Consider the following 12878-nt stretch of genomic DNA (forward strand, 5'->3'; position numbering starts at 1 on the left):
AGATGGTCAGGGGTATATTTTGCTTTTTATTTGCCTTTAGACAAATGATTGATTAATAGTGGAGGTGTACCTTACAACTCTTTAATATTTTACTAACCATGTTGTTACCAATTAAAATTTCAAAAATAGAATCAAATACAAAATAAATTTTTGTCCAAACTAAAGATGCCAAAAATGGATGTGATTTCCACAACTCCAGGGCAGAAATCAGAAAAAGAAGCATAATTCTCTCACCATGATAGACAAGTTTCTTTATCATAAGCATGCTAAGTTTACATTTGTAGTTCAATGAAAACAATGGTGGTCCTTTGCCAGAAACTGACAGTGCTATGTGTTATAAATACCTGCTTATTCTGCACAACGAAGAGACTATTAATTATACTGCCAAACGTAAAACTGTTTTAGGTCTTATTCTTGAAAGAGTAAATTCTAAAGAATAGCAGTGCATCTGTGATTTTACTAGTCAGTTCAATATATTTTTAAACAGCTCTTCACATTTTTTCATATTACAAAAACAATACAACTTCTTTATTAAGAATTAAGAAAAAAAAATCTGTCCTTTCTCAGCCTTTTGGCTAAGATCAAGTGTAGTATCTGTTCTTATGAGAAAAAAAGAATTTGTGCTATATATGATAGACTGAGGGTTTTTTGTTGTTGTTGAATCATACCATATTATATATTAGCTCAACAGGTTAAAAGCTATGATTTTTACTGGAAACCCACATGAATATTCTTAGGGGATAAGGAATGGAAATAGATGTTTACATTTGGTTAACTGGAATAGCTCAGGGTTTTTGAGTGTGGTCGAAGCATAATTTTTGTTTTGTTTCTAGTTTTATTTTTGCTTTGGGGGACATAATGTCCTCCTTACCTATAGCAAATATCTTTCATGGACTCCCAATTCTGTGCAATGTACACCTTCAGACTCTCAGTGATACATCTGGAATTGAGAGAACAGAAGGCAAGCAGAGACATTCCAAGCATCCACAAGCCAATAGTTGCCACCTGACTCCTAAGCTAATCTCTATCCATGACTACGCAACATGCACGTAAGACCATTGATACATTTACTCTGAGACATGATTATGAAAATACACTATGTATTTTTTAATTTACTTACTGTTCCAATGGATCTTTGAACTTGAGCTACCCAAAATTTTATCCACTCATCCTACATCAAGCCTATTTCTGTTTCTCATTTTTATATCCATGAATTATTCTGGAAAGAGAATTCTCTAGTCTTCTAATTAGAATTCTGAGTCATCTTTGATCTCTCTCTCTCTCTCTCTTTCTCTCTCTCTCTCTCTCTCTCTGCCTCCCCTCCCAACATTAACATCACAAAATCCCATCAGCTTTACTTCAATCTCTATCCAATTTGGCTTCATCTCTCCACCTCACTACTACTTTCCTAGTTCAGGTCCTCATCATTTTTAACATAAAACCCTTGCAGCAATCTACAGAACTCAAATCAATAGCTGTTCTGAGGACCTAAACTGCCAAAGCAAAAAAATGTAGCCAGGCAATTACTGTGATAACTAGCAAAATATGGCAGAATATTTATAGGGGCCCTACTGATAAAACCGTGTAGGTCAGAAATGGCTTGCTTATGATCAAAACTCCTCCTGATAACTTGCTGTCAGAGAAATTTACGAAGACCATGAATCAAATGCATTTCATTTTAAGTCTTAGCTTAAGTATTTTATTCCTCTTCCTATAACTCATTAAGAAAGACTTCATATGTCGCCTAAAATAACATCTTGAATTGATCCAGAAAACGCACTATTTTATATGGTACTTTAGTTTTCATTTATAAATCAATACACCTTTCTAATCCTAGAATCTGTTGAATTTTACATTTTAGAATGATGGAATACATTATAAAAATATATGCTTAAATTATACTTGGAAAGTATTTAGTCTATGAAAAAGCTTGGCTACTAGTCCTGTGATCAAGAATTAAATGAAAAATTAAAAGCTATAGTGTCATACTTAAAGTTCTGAATCTGAATCTCTTTTTATGGTAGGGAAGAGAGTTACACATCTAACATATATGGTCATAACTTAAGGCTCTCAAAAGGAGGTAAACTGATATCATCCATAACTCAATTCATCAGAACTTTATAAATTAGAAAATAAAAATCATTAAAGTCATATTAAGCTGTATCATGGAACATTCTAATAGAACTGAGTGGTTCTATTTTGGTTCAAGTTTTAAGGTAATTGAGAGTTAACAAAAGAACTCTTTTTTACTTTGACCCATGACCACCAAAACCTTCCCAAAATGTATTACTATAGTTTGTGGCCTACTTTTACTATAAGACCATCTTCTATTTGTGATTGAAAAACTCAAAATAAACAGTCTTCAGCTCTGAAGACTGAGTGTACTGATGTGGATGCTACTGGAATTGATATTTTTAATGACTTCCTAAAATAAAGTTCCAAATTTTCTTAATCCCATCCAACTCTTTTAAATTCATATACCCTGATTATTATTTCCCTATTATATCATCTAAAATACAATAGGCATTCAACCAAATTTCTTGTAATTTTCTTATTTCAAAAAAAAAATAATCTTCTCTCCTTCCTGTGAATATCAAACTAATGAAAAGTACCAAGGCCGACATTTACAGAAATAGATACCTTCAGGAACTGAAATGGAGTAATAGGACGCAGGTTGGTGAAACCATAGTTATGACAGATGAAGGAAGTGGAGGACATCCATAGTAACTGATGTTTTTTTCAGTTCTATACAATTCCATAATACATGGGCTATGCTTTTCTAAAAGATATTTAACCATTGCCTAAAAAAAGATATTAGATATTAAAAATATGCAACAACTTACAGAAAAAGCACTATATCCTACAATCTACCCTTTGACATAACCAGTCTTCTGATTTAGGATGTCATTTTTTAAAACACGAAAACGTAAATGAGAATTAAAAGTAATGTATTCACAACACGAAGGCAAACAATGTCTAACTGTTCAAATTGAACAAAACTCTCAACAAGCAAAAAAGATATTTAATATTAACAGTTAATAAAATAACAACAGCTAGCATTTATTGGGCACTATTGCTGTCCAAAGCTACACTCAGCAATTTGCATATATTATGTCTAATATTTATTACAATTGTGCAATGTATTTTAATTCTCTATTCACAGATAAAGAAATTGAGGCTCAAAAAGGTTAAATACCAATCTAAGGTAACAGAACAATGTGTTGTTGAAGAACTGTTATTCATACAATGTCTAATGGCAAGGCTCATTCCTTTTCTATTACACCACAGTGACACTGTAAGCTAGGCATACATTTCATATGACTACATTTATTAATACAGTTCTATTATTTGAAATCAGAAATTTCTCAAAAAAATGTTCAGGCTGTGTTAACTTTTAATTTATCTAAAATTGTTCTCCTCCATTACTACAGCATAGAAAGGGAAGCTGGTGGCATGTGAAAACCAAAATAATAACTAGGTAGCAAATCTCAAAAGAAAATCTAGAAGACAAAATATTACTAAATTAAGATTATTTATATCCCTGACATTTCCCTCATAGAAATTTCCTTATCCTTAATTCAGAAAGTTGGTCTAACAAAAGTAACACAGACTTTTTGAGTTTTGGTAAAAAAATACTGATACTCAAATTTCCTTTCTTCTCCATAAAGAAAACTTCTATACATAACTTATAAGAATATCTCAATATCAGGTTACTTTCATATTTCATTAAAACAAATAAAAATAGGTTACTTTCATATTTCATAAAACAAAATTTACTTGACTTTAGTGGTTCCAGCCTACATTAAAACAAAATCCTACAAAAGAATTTGACTCGTCTCCTATAAAGTTTTGAAAAATAGAACTTAAAGTCAAAGGGCATAATTATTCTCAAATATATCTATCACACTGCTCTTTAAACAAAACACAGCTCTTTGCCTTGTCAATATATCTCACTTAAAAAGTGTTACAATAATTTAATAATGCATAATTTAGACACTTCTGAAAAACACACATATTTTCAAATTTTAACATAAGCTAGAGAAAAAGTAGCTTAATGTAAAACTTTTACAAGAAATCATAAGTAAACATATCAAGGATATAATAATGCACTGGAATAAAATCTCATCTATAACATATACTCCTCTATGCATTTTTTAAAACTTCAAGTCATATTTTATGATTTATAAATATAAACTTCTTTTGCTACCTCCGCATTATACAACAGCACATCACCATCACATTCTCTAATTGATGGGAAAATTTTTTCATCATATCTTAAAATTAAATTTATTATTAAGCCTTGTCAAAGATGCCTACCTCTGTAGTGGAAGTCTTTGGACATGTCTATGGGACCCCGTTCTACTGCTGATCTCTTGTAGACAACATGAATCCTTCCTTTTTCTTCCTCCATCTGCTTTCCTCTTTCCAAGGGTTCAATGAAATACTCTTCATTGTCACTTTTTATCATTCCGGCCTAGAGAAAGCATAAAATGTGTTAATTTAAAAAAGAAATATCATCTTCAGCTCACTAGTACATCTTTTTAAATGGCAAGTATATAACTTGGGAAAACTAATGTTTTTTATATAGCTTGTGAAAACTAATATTTTTCCTTTCCATGTTCAGCTATAAGTTTAAAATAGTAAAGCTATTATTAAGTATCAATAATTCATATAAGGTCGAAATTCATTTATGATAAGAATGAAAAAAATCAAATAGGGTAGAATACAAAATTTATGTAGGGTAAGAATAAGAAAATCACACATGTATACATTTCATCAGACTGCAAAAGTGCATTTATATATTCTCCTCAGTATTTTATCTTTAAAAACAATCTTATGAGACACATAAACTCATAAAAAAACCTCTAATTTCTCATAGTAACCCATTGTGGAGCTGCTGTTCATGCATGTTAAGTTTTGCATTAACTCATTTACATCTTCCTCCCATAGCACTATGGTATGAGAGGAATGAGTTCCATACTGCATTCAGTACATAAAGAGTTATTTCTACCTTTAAATGGCCTCTTTAAGCTTCTGTGGGAACCTCACATTTCTAACATTTATAAATATTTGTCCTCTCTTAATCTAACTTCATGATTATATATATATATATATATATATATATATATTTTCCTCCTCAAGCTGCATCCTCTCACACTGAAAAACCTATCCTTTCATTCAATTCCCTCTACCTCTCTATTTATTGCCTTTTTCCAACTCTGTTTCCTCTTTTGACTATTCAGAAAACACTGAGGATTATCCAGTACTGTAGCTGAAGACAAATGATGGTTTTGTCTAAAATTTGTTCTTCCTTATCAAGTCCACATTACAGTCAAGTAGTTACAGCTCATATTTCTACTTTAAAGGTCATACATTCATATGTGGTATTAATTTAACTATCTGCACATTTATTTGAAAACAAAATTCAATAAAACGCATCGGTGTGAAAATTGTAATTATTTTGAAAATGCATCTCAGATTTATAGGCAGGTTGTATTTTTTTTCTGAGGCCTTTAACTTATTCTACATTTTCACAGATGAGGTCACTGGCTGTCATAGAAAATAGGCAAGGGAGGGGTTTCTTATCCCTTATAACTGCTGGTCTAATATCTCTACTATTATGGTGTTAAACAACATAGAAATGAAAGGTAGGTGCTCCTTACCAAAAAGGGTATGTTGGGCAAGTATGCCTCTGACTGTAGCTTTTCTTCTGCATTCAAATCTGTCCTCTCCTTTCCATTCTGACTTCTAGCACCAGGAATGCTCTTCCCCTTCTTCCCCTTTGTAAGCCTCACAGGGAATTCTTAAAAGCTATAGCATCTACAAATGCCCCTTCTGTACCTACCTTGATGTTGTGCACTTTCAAACAGCCCTTGAATCTATGGGACCATATATTGCAAGAAAATATGACCACAGCTGTTCCACTATACTTGATCTTTACCATCTGGAACAAACTTGTATCCTTCACTTAAAAGAACATTGAGCTAGTGGGTGTTCAATGATAATGCCAATCTTTCAGACACACACTCCAGTATTTGGAGTTTTTTCCTCATCTGGCTAATTACTTTTTACCTCCTCCTGTACTATGAAATGCACAGTACTTATTCACAAGCAGAATGATCAATGCTTCCCTCTTCAGAGTTGTTCCTACTGCCAATGAATTCATCTCCTCTATGAATACAATTTCCAACATTTCTCTTATGTTTTTCAATTTTCAACAGTATGACCATATTCTTATATCTCTCATTACCAGTAATTTCAACACTCACTGCTTTTGCCCTTGTCAGGCATGGATGGGTTAATACTGCCCATAAAACACATCCAAACTAGACACAAATGCAGTAAACATATAACGAGTTAATATAGCAGCACCGTTTCCAAGTCTAAAATGTTCAGTCCCTTCACTAACACCATCTGTTGGTAGCAGAAAGTATTACCTGGCTTTATCTTAGGTCTGTTGATATATATAAGTTTATATGTTAAAGTTCATCAGCATGAAAATTTCAGTATTCATCTTTAATCCAGTCTTTTCTTTGCCCAAATCCACTGAGTTGACATGTTCAGTAAAGTCCTCTTACATGCTGCTCCCATCCTTCTATTTCCACTGACACTTCCTTACATACCTCATCATTGTTCATTTGGATTACAGAAATTCCCTATCTTGAGACTTTCTGTAGATCACAATTCTCCCAGATGAGTGCCTGGCTGTGGGTGGGAACAACGCCACTGAGGCACTCAGAAACTCTGAGAAATAGGCAATGGCTGTTGGGGTCACTTGAAAGTGATGGGGAGGCCGTGAGGATTAGCCCACATGCCTTTTAAAACCATTTTTCCATACCTCTTACGGCAAACATTCAAATTCCAGGCCCAACAAAGTTAACTTTCCCCCACTAGGCCACAGGTAGAACAAAATTTAACACAACTAAATATCTCCCTTAGCAAAAAAATTTAAGTCAGGTGTGGCAGTATCAGTGACAAGGCAAGAGCTGAGTCACATGACCTCCAGTAATTCCATGGGCAGGAAATCTGAGAATCTGCCCTTGTATTCATTCATTAAAGCAAAGCTTAATTTCTAAAAAGTACCTTATATAAATCACTGTAGAAAATAAAAAATTTACGAAGACATAGTTCATTTGTCCTCCAGTTGATTAAATCTAGTCAAATAAATAAAATACATGCCTAAAGGTATTCAATGAGGCATGCTGTGGAAAGTCCACAAAGAAAGTGACATGGTAGTTCAGAGTCAAATCAAGTACAATTTGTTTTCCTCCACAATCTCACTACACACAGCAAACCAACAGTAGGAGCTGTTGATTCTTTAATCAAATATCTATTTCAACTGAAATCTGCCTAGTCAGCATCACAATAAACCTTCACTTCAGCCACTACTATTGTTCCCACTTGCCACATCCTCACATAGCACAGCAGCCAAAATTGCCTTTCAAAATATTGAACTAATTTAGACAAACTAGGATGTGGTAAACATAGAATGTAAAGGCTCAAAACATCAGGTGTTGTTTCACGTGCCATTTCAATTTCAAGATGTTTAGTTGTGTTAAATTTTGTTCTACCTGTGGCCTAGTAGGAGAGAGTTAACTTTGTGGGGCCTGGAATTTGAATGTTTGCCACGGGAGGTATCTCCATTTTTTTCAAAATTGTTTTTTTTTTTTCCAAATTGCTTTAAAATTTTTTTCCAAATTGTTTTAAAGGGCATGTGGGCTAATTCATAGCCTCCCCAAGTTTGCCCAGTCATAAGGGGAAACTGCATGAAGAGGTCCACAGGGGAGATTTTTATGAGCTAGCCCTAGTCGTGACATTCACAATTTCCAACTACTTCCATGGGTAGCATACAGTACCTGGCTCACAGCCAACTGTAAAGAGACCCAGAAATGTTATCAGACTGCATGCCCAGGGATCCTGGTTTTCAGATGGAAGTCTCAACCTCAAATAAGATCATTTCACTCCTTCACTTAAAACACTTTAATTGCTTCACATTGCACTTAAAACCACACTCACTATACGGCCTTCAAGGCTCTGCATCATCTGGCCCTGCCTACCAACCTCAAGTAGTGCCATTCTCACTGTACTCACAAGGCCCAGCCTAGGGGGCTTTGTTTGGTTTTATTTTTCCTTTGATATCTCCAAGCTCCTGATAGCCTCAGGCCTTTGGAATGCTATTCATTCTGCTTAGAAGACCCCACTTCCACCACGCCACACTTCCCTTAGCTAGCTATTTTTTATTCTCCAAATCTCAGCTTAAATGTTACCTCCTTAAAATTATTTGTTTACTCCCTCACTCCAAAAAAATTAGGTATCCCCATCTAAATTAGGGCCCACCTTAGCCCATCATTCTGACTTAGAGCAATGTGTTCTTTCCTCTCATAGCCCTTAACACAAATTTCAGGGTTGTATTTACCTAAATGTTAAATTTATTATTCTCTGACACACCCCTGCCAGGGAACTGTTAGCTTCTGAGGTAGCTGTGTTTGCCTTAATTCATCTTTGAATAATCCTTACACACCATCACAACTACTGGCACAAAACATGCATTCAATAAATTTTTGATTAAAAAAAAGTACAAAAGCTCATGGTACATATGAGGACAGTGAGCACGCACTATTCAGAGAAGTGTCTGTGTATGGTTGCTCTGCCAACAAGGCTGTGGAGGACTTGTACTAACTTGAGTCTGAACTTTAACATGTAGGAATGGAAACCCCCCCCCCCGCAAAAAAAAAATTGTTGACCAGATAGACTAGAACAAAGTGCTATTTTCATGTTTATCTGATGCTTAAGTGCCAGATGGGAGAAAACACTGGAAAACAAGCAGGCAAGATGCTAAAAAGAAAAGGGAAAAGAGAAAGAAAAAGAGGAATAAATTCTAAAGTCATCACAGGAAAAAATAAATATTTGGAACCTTTGAAAATATAAGTTCCTCAATTCAAAACCTTCCAATGTCTCCCTTTCCCACTCAGATTAATAACCAAAGTTCTTACGAGGCCCACCCAGACCCTTCCTGCTCTCGGCATCTCCACCTTCAAGATACTGTCACCTCTCCCACCTCATGTGTTCACTTTCACCCTCGCTGGCTCTACTCTGGCCACAATGGGCTCCTTGCTGATCCTTGACCATGCCAGGCTTGTTCCTTCAAGACCTTTGCACTGGCTCTTTCCCCTTCTTGGAATCCTCTTTTTCCAGGACTCCATATTCCTAACTCTCTCACCTCCATTAAGTCCTTACTTAAATGTCATTCTCAAAGAGGCATACCTGGACTACCTACCTGCTTCCCCAACCCAGCACCCTCAAGCCCTCATCCCCTGCCCACCGAGGCCACTGCACTACCGCCCTCTCACGTGCTAGATAATTTAATTGCTTACCATGTTCGTTGCTCATCGTCAGTCTCCTACCAATGCCCTACTGGTCAGGAATTACTTTTAGTCTGTTTTGTTCACTATGTATCCCAAGTGCCTAAAACAGTGCCTGGCATAAACTAGAGTGCAGTAAGTATTTGTTGAATGAAAAAAATGAGAAAGGAGGAAGAAGGAAAAGACAAAGTACAATCCAAAATCACTCCTTAGTTTTGAAGCTGGGTGAGTAGGAAATTAATGCTTTCATTCACAGGAACAGAAAAGCCAAAAGGAAAAGCTGACTGGAAGGAGAAGAAATTAATTCGTTTTTTTTTTTGTTTGTTTTTTTAACCATGTTCACCTGAAAAAGTGGTGGAAATTTCCATCATTCAATGGAGACATGCAGAATTGTTATTAAGATGGTTATAGCCACAGATCTATTGTATTTGTGATACGTCTTCGCTGAGGATATAGCTAAAGCTAGAAAAGAAACGAGAAAGAAAAGCTCATGGAGAGGTTTGAGGGAGGGCCAATACAGAATCTTAGGAAATGCCCACATAACCTCAGGAAATTACCGCATAGGAAATTTCCAAAATATAAACTCTAGAACATGGTCTACAAGGCCATACATGGCCCAGCCCTGTCTATTCTTCTGGCTTCTTCTAATGTTTTACACCTTGCTCTTTATGTTCTAGCCACATGGGTCCTAGTTCCTCTAGTACTACCTCCTTACCTGAATTAGCTTCCCCTTCTCTCTGTCTGTGCCTTCACTCCTTCTAGGTACTACCTAGATGATTGTCTGTCACTCTGCTGGAGCATAAGCTTCGTGTGGGCATGGATTTTGTCATACTAACTGCTATGTCACATCCCAGGGTCTAGAAGAGTGCCTGGCTCAAAGTAGGCACTTCACATTTGAGGGACTGTGGGAGAAGAAATTAATGTAAGACGTGGACAAGTGAAAATAAAACATCTTAGAAGAAAACTGAAAAGGAATAGCACGAGACATAGGAGGAAAACTGAGAAGAGTGTCATGGCCACTTAAGTGAAGTTTTTATCAAAGTGAAAGTAGCTGCAGTGAAGAAGACACAAAGAGTGAAAACCATGAGAAGGAAAACAGACAAACAAAAGAGTTTAATTAGAGTAGTGGGGTTGAAGAGATATTATGGAGTTGCTGAAAATGTAGGTGGTAAAACCACATATATTTCTGATCCTACAATATTCACAGCCATTAGAGGCCAATTCTTCTGCAGCTCTTTCCACCACACTATACTGATTTTTCTCCCTCAGTAGCTACCAAACATGGAATGATTATTTAAAAAGTACTTGTGTGCAACAGAGTGGGAGAAAATATTTGCAAAATATACATCTGACAAAGGATTAATATCCAGAATATATAAGGAACTCAAACAACTTTACAAGAAGAAAACAAGCAACCCAATTAAAAAATGGGCAAAAGAGCTAAGTAGGCATTTCTCTAAGGAAGATATACAAATGGCCAACAAACATATGAAAAAATGCTCAACATCACTCAGCATCCAGGAAATGCAAATCAAAACTACACTGAGATACCATCTAACCCCAGTTAGGATGGCTAAAATCCAAAAGACTCTGAACGATAAATGCTGGCGAGGTTGCGGAGAAAAAGGAACTCTCATACTTTGTTGGTGGGACTGCAAAATGGTGCAGCCTCTATGGAAAATGGTATGCAGGTTCCTCAAACAATTGCAGATAGATCTACCATACGACCCAGCTATCCCACTGTTGGGAATATACCCAGAGGAATGGAAATCATCAAGTCGAAGGTATACCTGTTCCCCAATGTTCATCGCAGCACTCTTTACAATAGCCAAGAGCTGGAACCAGCCCAAATGTCCATCATCAGATGAGTGGATATGGAAAATGTGGTACATCTACACAATGGAATACTACTCAGCTATAAAAACGAATGAAATACTGCCATTTGCAACAACATGGATGGACCTCGAGAGAATTATATTAAGTGAAACAAGTCAGGCACAGAAAGAGAAATACCACATGTTCTCACTTATTGGTGGGAGCTAAAAATTAATATATAAATTCACACACACACACACACACACACACACACAAAACCGGGGGGGGGGGGGGGAGAAGATATAACAACCACAATTACTTGAAGTTGATACGACAAGCAAACAGAAAGGACATTGGGGGGGGGGGAGAAGGGAGGGAGGTTTTGGTGATGGGGAGCGATAATCAGCCAAAATGTATATCGACAAAATAAAATTTTTAAAAAAAATTTTTTTTAAAAATAAATAAATAAAGGCTGAGAGTAGGATGTGAAAAAAATAAAATAAAAAGTACTTGTATGTATTAGTCAGTTTTGTGTTGCTATAACAGAATTACCTGAGACTGGGTAATAAATAAAGAACAGAGATTTATTTGGCTTATGATTCTGGGACAGCTGCATCTGGCATGGGCCTCAGGCTGCTTCTACTCATGGCAGAAAGTGACAGGCAGCCGGTAGGTACGAGCAGATCACATGGTGAGAGAGGAAGCAAGAGAGAGAGAGAGAGAGGAGGAACCAGGGTCCTATAAACAACAAGCTCTCACAGGAACTAATAAAGTGAGAACTCACTCATTACTTCCCCCTTCCCGGGGGAGAGCATTAATCCATTCATAAGGGATCTGCCCCCATGACTCAATCAGTTCCCAACACTGCCACATTGGGGATCAAATTTCCACATGAGTTTTGGAGAGGACAACACATCCAAACTCCATCATTTCGCCCCTGGCCCACCAAAACTCATGTTCCTCTCACATAAAAAATACAATCATTCCATCCCAACAGTCCCAAAAGTATTAGCTTGCTCCAGCACCAACTTAAAAGTCCAAATCCAAAGTCTCTTCTGAGACCAAAAGCAAAAGTCCTTCCAGCTTTGAACCTATAAAAGTCAAAACAAAACCAAATTTATCTACTGCCAAGATACAATGGTGGAACAGACATTGGGTACACATTCCCATTCCAAAAGTGAGGAATAGGTCAAAAGAAAGGTAAAACAGGTCCCAAACAAGTCCAAAACCCAGCAGGGCAGGCATTATGTCTTAAAGCTCCAGAATAATGTTCTTTGACTCCAAGTCCTACATCCTGGGCACAATTGGGCATCTGGGCCCCCAAAGCATCAGGCAGCCCTGTCCCCACAGCTCTCCCAGGCACAGCCCAATGGGCCACGCTGGTTCCTGTGGCTTTTGCAGGCCTGCATTGCACGTTACCAGTGGCCCCAAAGTTTTGGGTTCCTGGCAGCAGCCCTGCTGCATTGGCTGTACTAGACATTTTCCTGGTGGGGGCTCTGACCCCACTTTCCTGCTTGGCATTGCTCAAGTAGATGTCCTCTGCAGTGGCTCCACCCCTGTGGCAGGTCTCTGCTCGGCACCCCAGGCTTTTCCATACATCCTCTGGAATCTAAGTGGAGGCTGCCATGCCTCCACTGCTCTCACATCCTGCTGGCCTGCAGACTTAACACAACATGGACGCCACTGAGGTTTCAGGCCTCT

General features: G+C 36.9%; 1 protein-coding gene and 1 pseudogene across 1 annotated transcript in view; one reads left to right on the forward strand and one right to left on the reverse strand.

Annotated features, from left to right (window-relative positions):
- Positions 1–12878, reverse strand: part of ADAMTS3 (ADAM metallopeptidase with thrombospondin type 1 motif 3) — a 278318-nt gene that overhangs the window by 148287 nt on the left and 117153 nt on the right. Inside the window, exon 4 of the mRNA XM_063108445.1 lies at positions 4318–4474. Coding sequence (XP_062964515.1) covers positions 4318–4474 — 157 coding nt within the window. The remainder of the gene's footprint in view (positions 1–4317; positions 4475–12878) is intronic.
- LOC134386745 (U2 spliceosomal RNA) lies at positions 556–723 on the forward strand (annotated as a pseudogene).

Source organism: Cynocephalus volans, chromosome 9 (genome assembly GCF_027409185.1).
Source record: "Cynocephalus volans isolate mCynVol1 chromosome 9, mCynVol1.pri, whole genome shotgun sequence".
Classification (NCBI taxonomy): domain Eukaryota; kingdom Metazoa; phylum Chordata; class Mammalia; order Dermoptera; family Cynocephalidae; genus Cynocephalus; species Cynocephalus volans.